At 32.4% G+C, this 20,836-nt stretch overlaps 2 protein-coding genes across 2 annotated transcripts; both read right to left on the reverse strand.

The window, feature by feature from the left end:
- Positions 1–6,986: 6,986 nt before the first annotated feature.
- Positions 6,987–10,469, reverse strand: LOC109006235 (peroxidase 25-like). Its single transcript, XM_018985443.2, has 4 exons — positions 10,189–10,469; positions 9,883–10,062; positions 7,719–7,881; positions 6,987–7,615 (listed from the first exon to the last, which is right to left on the reverse strand). Exons 1-4 carry the CDS (start codon positions 10,390–10,392, stop codon positions 7,194–7,196), a joined length of 969 nt encoding a protein of 322 aa, XP_018840988.1. The 5' UTR covers positions 10,393–10,469; the 3' UTR covers positions 6,987–7,193.
- Positions 10,470–12,178: 1,709 nt separating this feature from the next.
- Positions 12,179–15,746, reverse strand: LOC109006234 (SPX domain-containing protein 2-like). Its single transcript, XM_018985442.2, has 3 exons — positions 15,323–15,746; positions 14,261–14,387; positions 12,179–12,838 (listed from the first exon to the last, which is right to left on the reverse strand). The coding sequence occupies exons 1-3, from the start codon at positions 15,611–15,613 to the stop codon at positions 12,396–12,398; spliced, it is 861 nt and encodes a 286-aa protein (XP_018840987.1). The 5' UTR covers positions 15,614–15,746; the 3' UTR covers positions 12,179–12,395.
- Between the last annotated feature and the right edge of the window lie 5,090 nt (positions 15,747–20,836).

Genomic DNA, 20,836 nt, shown 5'->3' on the forward strand with positions numbered 1-20,836 from the left:
GTCGTACGAAAGTGAGAGGGGGGAGAGAGAGAGAGAGAGAGAAGGGTATCCTGCATTTCCACGAAACAATGTCATTCCGCTAGAAGCGAAACAACGTCTTTTAGTTACTTGACCAAAACGTCCCCCGCATTGTGGACCCACTTGAGCGAAATGACGTTGTTCCCCTTAAAGTGGAACAATGTCGTTTTGTTGCATTGTTTTTAAAAAATAAATATCGGAGTTCAGACTCCGACTTCGAATTTCACAAACTCCAACTGGAGCCTTGTTGGAATTTGGCCGAAATCGAAAAATCGAAAATTTTGCCAACCCTAATAGCCGAACAGTAAAACAGTAAATAAAAAGGATAATAATGGCTTACTACTCTTCTACCACCCTTTTACTACTTTATAGTGTATTTGAAATTTTATTTTTTTATTATTTTCTTTTAAGTATTTTTCTAACATCTTTAATTATTAAGAAAAAATTTTAAAAAATATATATAACTTCATTAATAGTCACTTTCTTAACCATTAAGTAAAAAAATTAAAATAAATAAATAAATAAAAGGAATAGTAAATGTGTGGTAGGAGGTACCAAGCCTATCACCATCCAACAAAAAATAGAAAAAGCTACGCCCACCTCTCTTTGATCCTGCCCTGAGATCTTGCTTGACATGGCATGCCACATGGAATGCCTTCATAAATTAAAAAAAAAAAATTAAAACCCCATTTTCATTTCATCTTCTTCGAGAACAGAACGAAACACTCCGTTGTGTAGAACCCTTACCCTTCCGTCGCCTCAACCTTCAAGTTTCCATCCATCCCAAGGCCAAACCCTAAGACCACTAAAGCCCCTTACCCTTCCATCACCTCCATCCCAAGGCCAAACCCTAAGAGCACCGAAACCCCTTACCATTCTGTCGCCTCCATCCCAAGGCCTGAAATCGAAGCCCCTCAAGTGAAATCAAAGCCTCTCACCACTGAAGCCCTTTCAGTTGACTCACCGTTGTCACGCCGACAGAGGTAAGGACATTCTATTTTCTCTCTCTTTCCTTTCTTCTATGATTTTTTCTTTCCCCTTTCTTAGTTTCTCAGACTCAAGAGTCTTCACTGTTGAGCTAGAGGGTTCTAAATCCCATGAAAAATGAAGAGAAAAAAAAATCTGTTAAAATTTTTTTTGGTATTCCTCTTCTAATGATCCCTCTAAAACAAAGTTTTTTGTATTTTTATTGCAATAATTGAAATGCTTTGTAATATTGGTTGTAAATTTAGCTTTTAGTTGCTCTTAACTAGAAAGAGTTTTAAATACTCAAACTATGGCTCATCTTTGTTAGCAATCAAGACTTCCTTATTGTCATAAATTGATCTTCATATCAACATAAAGCACTTGGTTAATCTGCATAATTTGGTTAATTGGTTGTTTTCTCTTTTATTTTGTCAATTAGTTTTTCAGCACTCTGTGTTGGAAGGAGGAGATGGTAAGAGCAAGTTTGGAAAGCTAACAAGATGGCTAATGGTGCTAATGTCAGCATTCTATGTTGGAGACTTTTTGCCCTCTTTAGGGTGGATTGATGTTCTTATTGGACTAATCCTGAGTTCGAAAGTCACTGTTAAATCAATAAATGCAATTTTAGAACTAGTAGTTGAAGAAACTTGGGGATAGAGATTTTCATTAGAGCCACTGTTAAATCAATACAATAATGTTTAATATTTGGTTGGTTCTTAAATTTAGTAGTTGTTCATATATATGAGACCACTAATTAATCATTTGGTAGTCTAGAAATAGAGGCTGTTAATATTGACACAATGTCTGAAGCATATAGTAGCACTAGCAATATCTCACGCTCAAGAAATTCTTATCAAAATGAATATCTAATATGCTTTTGTGGTATTAAAGTATGTCGACGAACTGCACACACGGAAGATAATGAGGGGCGTCGATTTTTCATTTGCCGAACCTTTGAAGTATGTTATTTAACTCTTATTTGCTAAGAAGTGATAGGTAATCTTTGTTTGTTAAATTGTCTTTGTCTACTTTACTTTGTGAAATCAAGTCTATTTTAGTTGCATCTTTTTTCAAAAGCAATATAATGCTTATTCATACCCTTATCAAGATCTTATAATAAGAAATATGGTTTGTGTTTGGAAAATCATATCCTAAATCAAAATTAGGAATACTTAATTTCTTTTAGTGGTGGGTTGTAATATTCCGAATTAAATATAAATGATTTCAAACCATGATTAATTCTTTTAAAATATGAATACAAATGCAACTTGGACTTTTCTTAAATAGTTATAAAAATTATCCAACTCATCAAGTTAGATAACATAAAATTGGTGTTGTGACATGAGATCCTTTTACTTGCATTACATGTCAAACAAAATGTGATGTGTTGGCTGATTTTGTAGGCTAGGCATTCTTGCAGATTTTTTTGTTAGTACGACCCGAAAATACCATCATATGGCAAAAAAAGAATCAATTGTTTAAAAACTGAAATTCAAAATATACAACTAGCAATGGATATCAAAACAACCCGACATTGACTAGAAATAAAGACTGATTCGTGCAACAGAAAGTTTGAAAGGGTCAGTGTAGTTTTAGTAATTCCAATATCATGGATACTTTGTTTAGACATGCTTTTGGAGAAATTCTGAAAAAAGAATATGTTGGTTGCTTGATAGATGTAATATATGCCTCTGCTTAGTTGGTTACTTTTTGTAATAGTAAAAAGTAAATGATGTATAAATTTGTTGGAGCCAATGGTACCTGCAAGACCCGATTTACCTTCAATGAGAAACGAACCAATGCAGTATTGTTTGGCTAATCCATTAGTGAGTGTTAGTTTCTACATATACTTTGAACTTTGTCAAAGCTGGAAGCGTAGAATGATCTATCAGAAACTGGATTCAAATGTGAAATATTAGTTGATGCATGAATTTTGGAATACAAATTTAGGCATAAAAGTATTAGTGAAATCCATGTTAATGCACGAATCTTGGAACACAAATTTTGGCATAAAAGCATAAGTGAAATCCGTGTTAATGTATGAATTTTGGAACACAAATTTTGGCTCAAATTAACAGTTGGAAGTCAAGCGGGAATAGTTGATATTCCAAACAACTAGAAGCCAACTGCTACCATTATTACAATGTGAATTTTCATGCTACCATTATTACCATGTGAATTCATCCAAACAAACAGAGCAAATATACAAAATCAACAGACTGATGTGATAGAGGTTAGACCATTGGTCCTTCCCTTCATTAATCAACCCGAACATGTAGTTTCATTACAAAATATGGAAGAACCAGAAAAATGGAGCAAATATATTATTGGTCCCTCCTAGAAAACTGTAGTTTCATTACAAAATATCGATGAACCAGAAAAATGAAGCAAATATACAAAATCAATTAGCTATCTTCCAAAAGCATGGCGCCTTCCAATTACCAAATCTGCATCATGTATGATTAATTTCTCGGATCATTATCTTGGTCCAAGAGATGCAATCCTCTCCATTGCGCCTAAATGAACAAAAAATTACTATTATCATAAAAAAAATAAAAAATAAAAATCTTCAAAAACTAAATATGATATTTCACGTCGAGACTACCTACATTATAGGAGCACTCAGTCCAATATGAAAAGCCCATGTAGTGTATACTTGATCACTTGTGTCCTAAGGAGGCATAAAAAATGTTAAAAGTGGTAACACACTTAACAAAAAATAATACCAAAATAATGTATTTTGAATTACCTACGAGGGAGGAGTAGTCTGTCCAATACAAAAATAATCCGTAGTGTATACTTGATGAGGTGTGTATTGTGAGTGGCATAAAAATTTTAAATGAACCGTGTTAAAAATGTGTGCACCATAATGTAGTTTGAATTACCTGTGAGGGAGGTGTAGTCCGTCAAATGCCAAAATAATCTGTAGCAATCGAAGGAGTAGCAAAAAAATCTGGCGCATATGTCCAAACTTGACTATGTTGATCCTATAGCAAAAGTACATTATTTTTTCCGTGTTTATATTCATTATAAATCTAGGAATTGTGAAAAGAAAAAAGTACCTGGATTTGAGGAGCCTCATGCTATGTGCCGCTCACAATTCATTCATCTGGAGCGTGACTACTCTATTGTACTTTTTTTAATTTAGCAATTGTATATGTTTTTTGAAATTTCTTCTCAAGATGATAGCAAATGATGCAAAGAATTTTTGTGTTAAATGAATTAAAGTTAGTAATTGCTTAATTCTCTACCTTTCTCCTACGGGTTGAATCGTATTGGTTAACAAATTATTTCAAAATTGTTCTAAAGTTGACGTAGTTGTCGAAAAATGCATTCATGCATTCACTCCGTTGTATAGTTGACATTCCTGCCCAAAATGTGTCTCTAACGTAGGCCGGCACCCAAAAGCGTCGATCACTATATAGTGATACCAACCATGTATTCTCATGTAGATCATAAGTATCAAGCATATCAAGCCAATGTTTCTCGAATTCATGCTCACTGAAAAAGTCATAAACGCACATATGTAGAGTACTCTTGATCTTCTCATATCAATAATATGATCCAAACTTCTCAGATAGCTTTTTCATTATATGCCACAAGTAGAAGCGATGCCTAGGCATTTGATGGTTGATCATTCATACACTTCAACCATGACTCAAACAACCACTCGAATGTATTTGCGTCTTCATTGGGTATCAATCTGCATCCGAATAGAATTGACTGCCTATGGTGTTTCACACCCACAAACAGTGCAAAAGGCATCCTATACGCATTAGTCAGATATGTTATGTCAAACTTAATCACATCTCCGAATGATTCATACGTAGTTCTACTTCGAACGTCTGCCCAAAACACATTATTTAACTGCATCTCATTGTCAACGTTTATATTATAATAAAAATCTAGATTTCTTTTTTGCATATCTAGGAAATAGTTACATAGAGTTGTAGCTCCTCCAACCCCGAGGCGGAGTTGTCGTGCTTTGTCAATATAATTTCGACACTCCTTCTCCCCGAATGTCACATTTTCGTAACCCCCGCCTCAACAACCACAATCTTGAAGTTTTTGGACAACGTTATTCATGCCTTGTCGTTTATTTTTTTCATGTAGGTCCCATATTTACTCACTTTTTTCAAAGAATTGTGCAACGCTTGTGCACTATATGATTGAAAAGATTGTTTCTCTTAAAAAATCGGATAGATTTTCTTTAATGAGTAGAGGTTTTCTTAGCTTTGCTATTCATCATTTCACACATTACACTTTTTTATTTTTATTTTTTATTTTTTGATTTTATTCTTCTTAAACTAATTGAATTTTTTCACTCATCATCTATATATCACACATTTGGTAAGAGAAATAAATAAATAAATATGTAATGTGTGGTGTGTGGGATGATTAATAGAATTTTTCATTAATAAAAAATTCTATTCATCATCCCCACACACCATATTTATTTTTATTTTTTCTTTTACCTAATGTATGGTATATGGACGATGAGTAGAATAATTCAATTAGTTTAAGAAAAACAAAACAAAAATAAAATAAAATAAAAAATAAAAATAAGTGTAATGTATAGTGTACGGAGATGATGAGTAGCAAAACTCATGTCTAATATTATCTTCATCAACAAGCAACACATCCCTTTTATTTTCACCCACAATGTATTGTTGTTTGGATCATGTGTACATAAACTGTTGTTCTTTCGGCAGTAGACCCACTACCCAAACACATTTCAATACATATATTTCTTCGGCACTTAATATAGAAGAGATTGAGAAGACATTCAGCATGCTAATATTTCATCCAGCACGTACACAGACCTTGGAATAGAAATAGATTCTAAGTTTTTGCATGTACTCGAAATACTACTTCTAAATTATCATGAAGTGTAAAACAACCACATAATTACAATTTTACAAAATAAAAATACAGTAACAAGCAAAGGTGACTTCGGGTCTGTTTGATAAAGCAACTGCTCTGAGATATTCTTAAACTACTTTATATTATTCACTACTATTTTATTATTATTCTTACTATTATTTACATATCATCTCTTAGTATCCAAACAGTGCCTAAATTATACAATTACATAGAAAGCCACGTAAATTACACAATTACAAAAAACGCACCAGCCCGAATGTGCGAACTCCAAGAGTCCAAATTCTAAATTGAGTTAATATTCAAATAAACTCCAAGAATCTTTTTAATTATTAACAATTACTAATTCATTAGTGTCTAATTATAAGTAGTATATAACTTATTAGTGATATTAACTTAATTAGTATAGTAGACTTGATTCTATACTAGTAAGTAGTCTTTAATTTATTTATGTACTAAATTTATACTATAGTGTCTAATTTCACGTTATTATAGTAGTGTTTTAACTTATTTTTATACTTGATTATGTATGTTAGTGATAATATGATATTTACATATACTAAACTATTAGATATTTATATTATAGTATAAGTATATTATTTTATAATAATTAACACATACTACTATAGTCTATATAAGTTCTAGATTTTTTTATGAGTATATATGATCAAATATGTAAAAATGTATTTACCAAAAAGAATATATATATTATAATTTATTATGCCAAAAATGTATTTATTCTGGATATATATATATATATATATATATAAAATAAGCTTATATTAATAACTTAATATTAATGTTCATATCTAAGATTAAAATTCTTGTTATATTAATTTTATGTTATACGATTAAAATTTCATGTTATATTAATTAGAAAGTTAGCATATATATAATATAATATAAAAATATTTTATATGTAATATAAAAAATAAAAAATATATATCAGTCAAGTTCGTTTCAAACCGATTTTCAAAATATAGAAATTGGAACCGAATTGATTATAGACCGGTTTCGGTTCCTAAGATCAACGGCCGGTTTAACCGATGTTTCGATATTTTTTACATCCCTGAAAGAGTGTGGAACTGTCCTTTTGTTGCATTTTACTGTTCACAACACTGTTTCTGAATAAGAATATTAATGCTTATAGGTTATATAGTTGAAATCTCTCGTGGATGCAAGTATGGAACGATTTTAAACATGTCTCATCACAAGAAGTACTAGTAGTTCATCATCAAACTATTTTCATGTAAGCTTTCATGCATGGACTTAATTAGAAAATACACTTTTTTCAAAAGTAGTAGTTCTTTGGGGGGCTGGTTCCATCATCAATTAATCTTTGAACAGACTTTTCTAATCTCCCCTTGCGTGCCAATCTTCACCTCAATGCTACTCATTTTAATCATAGCTTTTGGAAACTCCACATCAAATCTCAACCCCAGTAATCCCCTTACGCTCCCCGCATAGTTTTGCACAATGCTACGTGTTGCAGCCTCTCCCCACAGCCTCTGATCTGACTCTAGGACTCCATTACCATCACGTACATTCTTGAAGAAACTCACGTCGAACGTGGTCTGGCTATCTTTGTCTAACGCCACACGTTTTGAGCCATCGCCATCTTTGGGGCAAAGAGCTTGGAGCTGTGACAGAAATGCTTGGTTTATGGTGGGGTCGGGGTTGCCTGTGGCAGTGAAGTTATATAAACGATATCTGAAGAACAAACAATCTGTTTGGCCTATTGTATGCGCACCTGCACACAAATCACCCCCTTTATCTATATATATGTATGTGACATTTAAATCATTGTAGGTCTTATAATGAGGAAGAGAGGGAGATGGATAAAAAGAGAGTACCGACTAATGTGACAAGATCGTGATCATCGAGGCCTTTAGCAGAAAACTTTTGCCTCTGGACAGAGATCGAGTCGAGAGGAGAAGGCAAATCTGAGGTTTGAGAAGACAAAGAAACCCTGCCATCTCTTCTTCCGGTGGGCACTGACCAACTTGGACCATCACTCTGATATACGTGTGACAATATTGGTAAGAAAAAAGCTAATTAAATGCCACATACAATTGGGTTTGTGGAGTCTGATTTATTTTTATGGTGGCTCGATTTGATGACTAGACTATACCAAAATTTTTTAGTTTTTGGTGGATTTTCAATAAGGCTTGGGCCATAAAGCGGAGTGAGCATGGACAAGCCTCGTGGGGTTCGCTCTCGAGAAATTTTTTTTACCCGATTTTAGTTCCTAAACCGGTCCGACCTGACCCCTAATTAGGGTTTACGTGCTAATTACCCTAATTAGGATTTCGCCTCACACACACACACACACACACACACACACACATATATATTGATTGTAATGTTGTATAGTTGTATATGGTATTGTCGCATTGTGTATTCGACTTTTAAGAAAATAAAATCCTCTACAGTTATGTAGATGTAGGCATGTTACCAAATCACATAAATCTTTATGTCGTATAATTTATTTCTTGTTTTACTTGCTTTCTTGCATCATTTTCACAACACATACGAGGCATGTAATGTTCTATACAAGTGTGGATGTCGGGGGATGGGGTGGGGGTGGGGGGTACTTGTGCGTATTTGTATCAAGTTTCTATTTAGGGTTCAAACTTTTAAGTTGGAGATACAAGGATAAAAAGTGAACTATATCTATACGGGTAACTTAGAACTTGTTTGGAGTTGTGGTAAGAGTTTTAAAAATTGTTTAAATAGCCTTAAAAACTCTTTAATGAAAAAATTAAGTTGTTTGAGTGTTTAAAACATTTTTAATCTCAAATAAGTTAAAAAGTACGTTTGAGGAAAAACATCATTTTGATAATTTTCCTCAAACGTGTTTTTCTAAATAATGCAGAACGTAATTCGAATTTTTAAAAAATGTCAATAGATGAAAATACTATACAACTTTAAGATAATTACAACTTTAAAACTTTCAATGATATGGTTATAATCTTTAAAAATTCAAATAATCATCATTTCAATCTCAGAAAGAACTTTTTTAATTTGTTTCCAAACAAACAGAACATATTTAAAAGTGTTTTAAACATATGGTTACCAAAGAATAATGCTTCGTTTGGAACCAAAAATACTCTCAACTCATCTCAACTCATCATTACAATTTTTTCAAATTCCAATACAAAATATAATAAACAATTTAACTTTTTCAAATCTCAAAATAATAATAATAATAATAAATAATATTCTAACAATATTTTATTATCTCAACTCAACTCACTTCAACATCCAAACGCAACCTAAATAACTTTTTAATAGTAGAACTTATTATTACTATTAAAAAGTTATAAGCTATAAGCCCTAAAACTATAAACTATATTTTCCACCGCAATCCTAAACATGCACTTAATGTTATAATACCTACTTTCTTATCTATATCTCTCATTAAGTTTGAATAAGATCCTTGAAGTTTAATGTGTATGTGCTTGTTGGCTATTAAGATCAATATAAATGATTAAATCTACTTCTTCCTATCAGTTTAAATTTTTGGAACAAAGTAATGATTTCACATGGTATCAAAGTAAAGGTTCTGAATTCAAATCCTTATTTTACACTTCACCAATTTAATTGGATTCAGAGATGAGTTGAGATGGGTTGAGATGGTTTGTGAATAGTAGAATAAAAGTTGAATTATTTATTATATTTTGTGTAGGAATTTAGGAAAGTTGTTTTGAGATTTAAAAAAGTTGAATTGTTTATTATATTTTGTGTGTAAATTTGAAAAAATTGTAATGATGAGATGAGATGTGTTGAGATGAGTTGGGGTGGATTTTGAATGCAAACAAGGCGTAAATGTTCTACATATAAGATCCACTCATTAAGAGAGAGTCTAGTCCACACATGAGGGGATGTGAGGGAGAATGTTAAGATAAATATAAATTATTAAATCTATTTTTCCTACCGACTTAAAATTTTAGAATAAGTGGTGATTTGAGATGGTAAAGCATGTAAGATAAGAGAAGAGAATACTAATATACATACCAAGTCCACAGCATCACGAGCAGCCAGAGCTACAATATCGGCGCACGATACCACCCCAGGGCACAAGGCCTCCAGTTGTGATTTTGCATCATCGATTACTTCAAACCCTCTTAAGCCAAGGTTTGGCGGTGCATTCCTTTCAGTAGAAGACCCCGTAATCAACACAGAACCATCACATCCCTGTGCAATGTCAACGTCATTTACTATAATATTGTCTCTCGTAACATGTCAAATTCCTAATCATTTCTTTTAGTTTTTAGAAAAGAAGATTGGCATAACAAGCATAAGAAGAGGAATTAAGAAGACCTGAACAAAGCAATCATGGAAGTGAACCCTTAGCAAGCCAGCAGCACTGGTGGGATCTTTGTTGAAGTGTGCTTCAACAGTGGACCTCACCGTGGCCTCTGCTCTTGGGCAGGAACTGGAGTAAAACCCAGTTTTCAATTGGCTTTGTGCTACAGAAAAAATCATAACTGAAATAAGAAGGAAAACAAACAATTTCGCTTCCATTTTCTCAAGTGATATACTTATGCTAATCGCAATTCAGAATTAATTGATGATTCTCCTTCTTACTTCCAACTTTGCATAACTACTAATATCTATATATATATATATATATATATGGCATGGGATTGCAAAAGCTACTTTGTTGCATGTCTGTGTCATAGAATTTTGTTAGTGGAGACGCGTGCAGTAAAGGATTGTGGTTTCCATTTCATAGTTTTGTTTTCTCATTAGAGGCTTGGAGATTATTTTGTTATGAAGCAGTTGTAAAGTAGCAGGGCTCTCTCTCTCTCTACCCTTTATTCTTTAGCTTTATTCCTTCACGCGGTTTTCTGATCTCTCAATTTCTATTTGCTTTTTTTATTTTTGTCCCGCTTTGAATTGTTACATTTGTGTTCACATTAGCTTTTATGCATTGTGTTTGCATGGACAGCTTGTGATCACTTCAATGCAATTATTAGAATCTAACTTAATGAACAATACTTATCAAAGAAGGTACCATTCCATGAGTTTGGCGAACTATGTAATGTATTCTTCATCAAACCTTACAAAACATTAGCCATCTAGTCGCAATTCCTAATTTCCTCTAGAATCTGCAAAACGGAAATGTTATTAAACTAGAGTTCTCTATTATGCCGAAGGGCTGCGTTTGGATGCTGAGATGATCTGAGTTAATCTATGAATAGTAATATATTGTGAGTTCTATTGAAATGTGTTTAAATCTAAATAAGCTGATATATATATATATATATATATATATATATATTTGAATGTACGAAATAGGTTGAGATGAATTTAATTTTTTTATAAAAAGTTAAAAAAGTACCGGATCCTATCAATGATTGGGTTGGGATGAGTTCTCATCCCAACGACCAAACACAAAACATAATTAGTGAAGCCCAGTCAAACACCACCTTGTTGGGGTGAAGCATTTGAGCCTCGTATAATGCTACAAAGGCAGCTCTACCTTCATCAATAGCTAGAAATCTTGAAAGAAATTGTCGAGTCTAGGCTGCCAAGAACTTGCATTTGAGGTTTTGGCAGACCATGTTACACTCGTATTGCAGCATCCATGTTAATCTTTCGTTCATCCAACTTCGGAGGCATCCGACACTGCTTTGATATGACTTTAACATTCAATCAAGACTGTTTGCGCTGCATAAAAATTCTCTCGATTTGTTGTTTACCATTATGGTCTCCCTTCAGTTCTCATTGTGTATTTCTTTCAAACCACAGGGAATCCATACTCATGGCAGCATATAAATGAAAATCACCTTCTTGTGCAGGTGCGATGTTGAGCTTATCTGCAGGTGAGAGTATAGTTTTCATCCATACTCGCGGCTTAGGACGAATTGATATAATGCTTTATCCATGATTGAATTCTTCTGGTGTACTTTTTGACATTATGGGTGGAAAGAAAAGGCACAAAAAGATTCATGAATTGACAAGCATTTGAAATTTTCGTACATGAAAAATGCGATTTAGTTGTGGTCTCTAAGCATTCATCCACCATCCATTTACTTTTTGCTCCATGGGAGTTTGATGGTTAACATAAACCTAAATAAATGTATAAAGTGGCTACATAATCCAATACCAATAACAGAAGCAAGATGCTGTGTGTGTTTTCATTATACATTCTAGCTTGATGGTTTGGCAAATTTTGGCGCAGCAGGAAATGTTTCATTTTCATCTGTTTCACAGCTGCCTCAACGCTTCATTGGACAGGGGTGATTGTTTTTAAGCTCCTTTTATTTATTCAGAAAATGTAAGCCAATATTGTCGAGCCAAATCTGAAAACGCTATATTTTACTATGATTCTATCATACAGAACATATGATTTCTATTGAATTCATTTCAGGTTGATTTTGGCATTTTACATGTGTTAGTATTCTAAGGCATCACAAGGGATACCTGGAAAAAAAAAGCCAAAAAAAAAAAATTATATAAAAAACAAATAGGATATACTCTTCCCAATAATCCCTTTCTCCAAATCCAACTACTTGGCTACTTTATTCCAGGACTGGAATTGTATTCCATGTTTCCTCAAGTCCGCTAATTTGCAGCGGTGGCAATGAAAAAACGCTGACAGTCGAGCTTTTACTTCGAATTTCCTTCAAAATCCGCAGTGCTGAAATAGTGCTCTTCATGTATAAGCTCTTCATATACTCGATTTCGGCAAGTTCCTTGGGCATACTGAGCAGACCGTCGTTCTTGGTAGCGGCAGAAGTTGTAGGGTCATATGCGTCTTCCCCATCCCCATCGTCGGCTGCCTCGGCTGAAGCCAGGGTTTCAGTCATGGGGAAGAGTCGGTCCAGCATTGCCTCACACTCCTTCACAAGCTTGTAGAGCAAGTCAGTGGTGAAGAAGGGCTCTTGCAGGACCTTTTGAATGAAGGGCAAGCGAATGAGAGCACCAGTTCTTTTGTCATACTTCTTTAGTATCTTGACCAAACCTGTGGATAGAATGTTAATTGATAATGGCAAGAACCCTCCTTGTTCTGTAACTTAAACCACTTATTTATAAATATGCAAGCTTATTATTAGAAAAAAAAAAAGTAAACATATCTTCAAGATTTGGTATATTGTTACATTTTAGTCAGAATAATGCTGCTTTTCATCTTAAATTTCATACTTTTTAATCACACCCATGTGTCACATTTCAATTAACTTCATAAGCCAAATACTTAAATAGAAAGCTATTTAAATTACAACAAATCAACAAAATGATTTAGATATGACAAAATCAAGCTGAAGAAACGACTTCTTTTTTAAACAAACCAATTACTTGAAAGGATCATCCACTTCATGACTGTGTATTCTTATTTTATTTCCATGAAATTGAGCATGCGGGTTGTGCTAGAAAGCACCGTTTCTAACTCTTCATAAAGAATAATGATATATACAAGCTCCAAATGAGACAATTAATTTAAGAATTAGTTACATACAGTCCCCAAATGAAGATTTTAGAGATTGCTCATGCAAACCTATGCAGTTATATTTAAAAAAAAAAAATTACAATAATATCATTTTTAAAATAATTTTTTTTTTCCATTTTATCTCATTCATCAATGAGATTGCACACGCAGTCCCCTACTCAGGATTGCAAATAGAATTTCTCTTAATTTAATGGAGCCTAACATCATCACACATGTCCACCCATTACTAAAGAACCACAAAATTAATATTCAAATGCTGCACGCTGGATGATACTTTTCAATACAGAATAGGCATTAGTCAACATTAAATAATTGTATGCAGTTATAAAATATAAGAGATTAGAATCTGATGTCTACCCACGTTGTTGATTAACAAAACCAAACTAAGTTAATACATTTATTTATTCCTAAATAGCATCTTGGAAGTTGTTGGAGGTTAAAATATTAAAAGAACATGTTGACAACATATTACTGTATAAAAATATTTTGCCAAATTACTGTAGAGTGGTTTGGATTCATAAATGAGTTGAGATGGTTTGTAAATAGTTGAATAAAAATTGAATTAGTTATTATATTTTGTGTGGAAATTAGAAAAAATTATTTTGAAATTTGAAAAAAATTAAATTGTTTATTATATTTTGTATGAAAATTTAAAAAATTATAATTATGAAATATGATAAAATGAGTTGAGATGGATTTTAAATTCAAACTAGATCAGTGATATGACAAGTTGACAACACGTAACTGGCGCCGCGAAACAACGACGCTAGCTGCTACCGAAATCATATACTATAATCCAAAGAAATGCATATTTCATAATAAATTATTCCCGAAACGATAGTCAAAACCAAGAAAACGTAAATGGACCAAAAGATATGAACGTAAGCTGTCCATATTCACAGAAAATAATTATTTTAAAAAAAAGAAGAATAGAATTACCTGTATAGTTAAGGGCGCTATAATTCTCCAACAAAACCATCTCTCCGTGGAAGTCCACTATCTCCTTGCGAATTTTCATCATCTCCTCATTGCAATCCTTTGCCTTTGCCACCCTATCTTGCAACTCCTGCAATCCCATCAGAAAAATAAGCAATTAATTTTTGTCAACGCCAATACCTACGGATATAATTTTATTTCATTTCCATTATTTTTTTACACAAAAAAAGAGGAGCGTTTACATGTTTCTTCTTACTTTTTTTTTTTTTTTTTTATCCATTACTTAAATCATATTATTTATTTTGTTAATTCTTTTTAAAATTTAAAATTTAAATTTTATGATTGATAATAGAGAAATAAATTTTTTTATAAATTTTTCTTTAGCATTTTTCTTATTTATTTATATTTTTACTTTAATTGGGTGATTAATTCTGAGGCGCCTATGAATTTAAACTTCTTTGAAAAAGGCAAAGGTCTGACACCACCAAAAGCAGCCAGCTGGCGCACTGTCTACAATCAACGACGGCAATCGAGCGTCATTTAACGGAATATGCGGCTGGAGACCGGACAAGGTTCCTTTATAGTTTATGCTATTGAGGTGCCGAGTATTTGAGACTTTCGGTGCCATAAAAAGTAAAAACCAGCAAAACGCGGTCGACGGAAACAAACAAGGAGTAACGGCCTAACGGCTTCTGACAGTAAACAAGGAGAGACGTCCACGTGCTGAGTTTCCTAAGGCTAAAACGACGACGTTTTAGCTACCATTTTGAACAGTAGTGGCCAGAGCGTTTTTTTTCCCTGGGAAAATTGTTTCCCACAGGGCAACAAGAACTAGACAGATAAATTGGACTCTATATCAAGCAGTTTCTCTGTAGTTTCAGGTGATTAATGGCAATAACATGAGTCAAAAGAAAGATCTTCTAATCTCTGTCTAGTCAATAAGAAAAGAAGAATTGAGATTTACGCTACTATATATATATATATATTCTTGGCAAGCAAACAGGTCATTACTTTTCTAAGATTGAGTGAGAGAGAAAGATTTGAAAGAATAAATAAATAAAATACCTTCAATCTGATAATGTATTCCTCCTCTTTCTCGACGAAGAACGCGTTGAATTTCTCGAGCTCGTTCTCCAGCAGCCTTTCGAAATCGATCTCTTCCTTGGACCTGCTCTCCTTCCCGTCTCCGGAGGTGGGGTCGCCGGTCTCGACTCTCGGGCGCTTGGTCGGCCTCTCGCCACCTTTTGGCTCGAGGAGCTTCAGCTTCTTCTTGAGCTCCTTGTAGGACAAGAACTTATCCCGCCACTCAGGTAACGTCTCCTCGATCTGGATGCTGAGACTCTTTCCGAATTTCATGTCTGGGCGTAGGAGCGTTTAGCTTCAAAGAAAATCAAAACTGCACGATGGGAATGCGAAAGAAAATTGATCAGAGGGAAAAACCTTGGGATGGTGAGGACTAGAGGGACCGAAGTAGCAGAGATGGGGAAAGGGAAGAAGGGTGATATAACGTTACAAGGGAAGAATATTCGAGGGGTATAGTTGGAATATCCGTTTGTTTTGTAAGAGTATATCTCGGGTTTTATTCCTTCTTAAGAAAGAGAAAGCGATAGAGACACGTGGCATAATTTCTTTCCGAGGGCTCAGAGTAGTGAAGCCGGACGATTGGTCAGTGTGCTGGAGCCAATGAGCTGGGTTATAAATGGCAACCAGATAAATATTTTCTGTATTTTCTTTGTTTTTCCCACTTTGTTCTCGCTCTTCTTTTTTTTTAATTTTGTTATCCATATATCTTGTACTTCCATTTTTTAAATCTAAAATGTTTTAAATAGTCAGTATGTACAGTAAATTTAATAAAATACTTGTATCGTATAATTAAAATTTAAAAGATAAATTTTAAAATTTTAATCTTATAAATTAAAATTTATTATTTAAGTGATGTAAATGATGTAAATGATGTGTTACACACTAATTTAAAAATAAAATAAAATTATAAAATATATAAGAAACACGTATTTAATTTTTAATATAATTATTAGATTAGTCCAACAAAGAGACTGGCCGGAACATTGGACGAATTTGTTTGGAAAAAAAGCCTTTAATGTTCATATGGACTTGTCAACCTGATGCACTAAAAATATTGTAAAAAAAAAAAAAGGCAATCAATCAATCAAGGCATTCAATTTGAAAATTTAAAGTTGTTCGGGCATTTCGTTGAATTAAAGTTAAATATCGAGAAATAAAATCTTCATAATCCAATTCCAAAACAATAGTTAATTTTTACAATTCTTAATTTATTCTATATTAAAATTTTTGGGACATTTTTGTTATATAATCTGAAGCATTTTTATTCGTTTGAGTGCAGCTTGGTCCTGTCACAAAACTAATAGGAAATCTCCTATTGAGAAATGATAGTTATAGTCGTAAGTGTGCAAACATCATAAAATTACTTTAAAAAAAAGTAAATAAATATGGAACCTAAATGAAAAGAAAATTAATTTTTTAATAATAGACTTTACTCTCTTTCAAAATAACTGCACGACGTTTATGTACTCTACGACTATACATATCATTACTCATATTAAACAAACTGACGTCATTTTGACCAGCATACCATTGCATGACGTCAGTTTGCTTAAAAGAAGATTCAGTTATTTTTGTAACAGGACCCAAGCTGCACCCAATTCGTTATAAACATGACTGGAATGCAAGACTAGACTCTTATGAGTGAAATTTGTAAGTAAACTGACCCTATGGTTTTAATAGAAAATTGGTTGAGAATTTGCAGGGATTACATCTAGAGAGTGACATGTCTTCTGTTCCTCGTAAAAGATCAGCATTGGGTTCCTATGTGCTATAGATCAAACGTAAAGAGGAGTTGAAGGAATCCTGTGTTTGAGATTGCAAATATTCCCTGAAAATAAAAAAGAAGAAAAAAAAAAAAGGGAGAGAAAGAAACAAGAAAGAGTTTTCAAGAGACCCACCCACCCATGACCACGATCGAGTGCAAGTTGTGTGCTCGAATAGCTTCTTTTGCTTTAGTTTACTACCAAAGAGGATAGATCGAGCTGGCATATGTTTGTGAAAACGATGGCAAAAAAATAAAGAAAAATAATTATATGATTTTAAATTTTATGTGGTTAGATAATGTATCTTAATCTATAGAGTTGTAGAAAATCTTATTCTCTTGAGTGATGACAAAATACACTTTGGATGAAAATACATCGTCCAATCATATTGTTTATAATTACATATTTATATGATTGTATAACATAAATCATAATTTTATAATTTTGAATTATTCACTTGAATGAATATTGAGCGAATTATATGCTTGATGTTTGCTCAAGCGGCATATCTAAAAAGTGTTGAACTAATTTTTTTTCTGAATTTCGCTTGAACGACCTTTTATTTAAAAGTCGAACAAACTAAAAATACAAGAAATAAAAAATAAAAAAAATACTTTTAATTTGGTGGTCTTTCGAGTTACATCTCTCCGGAGATGTTGCAGGCTGAACTTGAAAGAGAGCTCTAATGGGTGAGCCGTGAAGCCGACTTAGCCGAGCCAAGAGGGGGGCAGGCAGATTTGCTCATTTACGAAGCATGGCATAATTCCATGGAATTTAGGAATATCCATTATCGATCTCTTAACCCGAAAATGCTTTTTTTAAAATAAAATAAACAAAGCTGGCTCTCTCACCCTTATCCTCATCTTGAATACATGTCCACTCGTCCCGACCAAGGTAAGGGTAAATCCGGTATTTGACATCTCTATCTGCCATCTGGAACTGATTCATGCCAGGACGCAATGTAACTTGGCAGGTCCACAGGTGGACTTTGGACTGTTTTGGCCCTTTCCGAGAGAGAGAGAGAGAGAGGGGAAGATTCCGATTCTCTCTTTGGGATATGCTTGCCCTCGGAATAGAGCTTTCAAGTTCCCTCCTATTTCTTTCCCAAATTTTTTTTATTTTCCTCAATTTTTTTCTTTACTTTCTTTGATTCTTTCTATGCTTTTGGTGTGTGAAGCTTTAAGAAACGTTTCTTCTTGTTCCAATTCTTCAACTGTCCTCATCTACGTACCAAAACATGATTTGCTTAATTTAGGGTAATAAAAGGAATTTTATTTTTATGTGTCTAAAATGGGTTTGATGTATTATGTACATTGGCCAACTTAAAAATGCGCAATACTACACTTTATTATATATATATATATATATATATTTCTTGATCAAATGATATGTAAAAGTTATATCATTCATATGTGATTGATGATGATCTTTCCTGTACGGTATGTATTATTATAAGAATAGTGTTAAAATTACGTGATTGACCTTTTTTTATTATTTATTTTAAACATGAGCGGCACTCACAGCTTAAATAAGCGCCGAGCGCGTATAACAAAACCAATCAATTTATTTATTTCAATTTAATATTCAAAATAGGAAAACAATTTAAATTTTCATAGGATACTTGTATCCATCTTGATGTTTGAAATATTTTACCCATTTGATTTAGATATAATAAAGCTTATAATTAAGTAATTAACTCTCTTTTTCTCACTTCCAAAACCACTTAAGAAGATTAAACATACATACACATATGTATTATATATGAATAATGTTACTCATCATCTTAATTTTCATCATCTTTTCATCATCTTATAATGTGACATTAGGTGATTAAAAATTATTTATTATATTTTACTTGTGAACTTATCATTTAATACCACATCACGAGATGATGAGAAGATGATGAGAGTTAAGATGATGAATAGAATTTTTCATTATATATATAGAGAGAGAGAGAGAGTTAGGAATATTCCTCTTCAAAGTTCCTTTATGCTCCCCTCGATGGTGTAGCTGCTCTTGAAAGCTGGCGGTTTATCATCATCTGTATCATTATTAAGCTATATATATATATATATATATATGTATATATATATCCAAGTCATAATCATAAAGAAAATGTGAAAGCTACACTTATGATTCAAAATCGATCTGTCTGAGATTTCTGTCATGACTTTGGGTTCGGGATATCTATATATGATTAGTCCTAAGAGATTTGTTTTGATAATGGAAGGATTTTCTAATTTTGGAAGCAGGCGGAGAAGAAAAAAAAGATGAGACAAAAGCATGGCAGTTTGGTTACTTGTCTCTTCTCTTATTCATTATATTATTTTGTTTTGTTTTGTTTTGTTTTGTTGGGAAAATGATATACTTATAAGTTATAACTGTTTACAATTATCTTACAACTTTATATTAAATGGATGATACTTTTGTAAAATTAAAAATTATTTATAATGAAGTTGCCTGCTTGCATTGGCTGGTTGTAACATTGGTTGTAAGTTAGTTAATTGTATTCCATTAATTAAGATAAAAATAAAAACATTTTTCAGAATAATTCCTAAGGAGACTAACTAGATTTGTAGTGTTTGTTTGGTAATACAACTATTTTCAGATATTTCATTATCAAAACATCACTTAAATATAAAATATTTTCAATTTCAAATTTTTAAATTTTTTATCTAATCATTATCTAATTATTACAATTTCTCCAAACTCTCAAATAATACACAAAAAATAATATTACTTTTTCACATTTCACAATAAAAATTATATTCAAATAATTTTTTAACTTTATAATATTTTTATTCAAATTTTTCTATATCATTTTCCAAAATCTAATAAAATATCTTAACTCAAACCATTTCACTATTATTTACAGATATATTGAAATATTCTAAATATCTAAACGGGCCCTTAACATATACCTAGACGACTAAGAATATGAATTCCGGCCGATCTAAGAATGGATGCATTTAAATGAAATTCGAAAGAGAAGTGCTACAATTGAAAATAGATCGCACAAAAATAAATTTGTAAACTGACATAATTTCATATAATACATTAGATTTATTTTATAATAAAAATAAATTTATAATTTAACGTATTGTATCAAACCATTAATTCTAATAAGAAAATTTAAGTAAGAAAATATTTAATCTAAAATATTTTATAATATTTAGGTTTAATACGGATTGGGGATACTCAAGAAAATATACTTTTAGTCTTTTAGAGGTATGTTGTTAATACAAGAATGTGAAAATTTAAATATATAAAAAATAAATTTATAAGTTAGTGCAAATAATACATCCATAAATCTGATCTAGCAAATTCAGGAGGGTGATCATTGTTTGAAGAACATGCAGTGATCATCATATATATAATTCCCATATCCTCCTCCTTTTGTGGATCATACCATTCTCGAGTATCACAAATGGTTAGCCATGCTGTAAGCTGTACACGTGGCATGACTCTGCGACTTAATTTGGTGAATAAATCACTGACAACTAAATAAGATATGAAAAATTTTACAACACACGTTGGTTGAGAAAAAAATAAATAAAAGAAGAGTAAAGCTACTTTCACCGCTCCCGATCCCGTTATATTTTTTTTTTTTCTATTTAGTAATTAAGTAAGTATTTTTTAATGATATTATAATTTTTTATTTTTTATAAATATTTTATAATGTTAAAAAAATACATGTATAAAAAAGTAAAATAAAAAAAATATAATATTTTAC

The sequence above is a fragment of the Juglans regia genome, chromosome 1, assembly GCF_001411555.2.
Source record: "Juglans regia cultivar Chandler chromosome 1, Walnut 2.0, whole genome shotgun sequence".
Taxonomy (NCBI): domain Eukaryota; kingdom Viridiplantae; phylum Streptophyta; class Magnoliopsida; order Fagales; family Juglandaceae; genus Juglans; species Juglans regia.

Coding starts and splice junctions, on each gene's coding strand:
- LOC109006234 (XM_018985442.2), bottom strand. CDS start 15,613: ATGAAATTCGGAAAGAGTCTCAGCATCCAGATCGAGGAGACGTTACCT. Junction 14,388..15,322: donor AATACATTATCAGATTGAAG/GTATTTTATTTA, acceptor ATGGGATTGCAG/GAGTTGCAAGATAGGGTGGC. Junction 12,839..14,260: donor TAGCGCCCTTAACTATACAG/GTAATTCTATTC, acceptor TTCTATCCACAG/GTTTGGTCAAGATACTAAAG.
- LOC109006235 (XM_018985443.2), bottom strand. CDS start 10,392: ATGGAAGCGAAATTGTTTGTTTTCCTTCTTATTTCAGTTATGATTTTT. Junction 10,063..10,188: donor TCCATGATTGCTTTGTTCAG/GTCTTCTTAATT, acceptor GACATTGCACAG/GGATGTGATGGTTCTGTGTT. Junction 7,616..7,718: donor CGATCTTGTCACATTAGTCG/GTACTCTCTTTT, acceptor ATTTGTGTGCAG/GTGCGCATACAATAGGCCAA.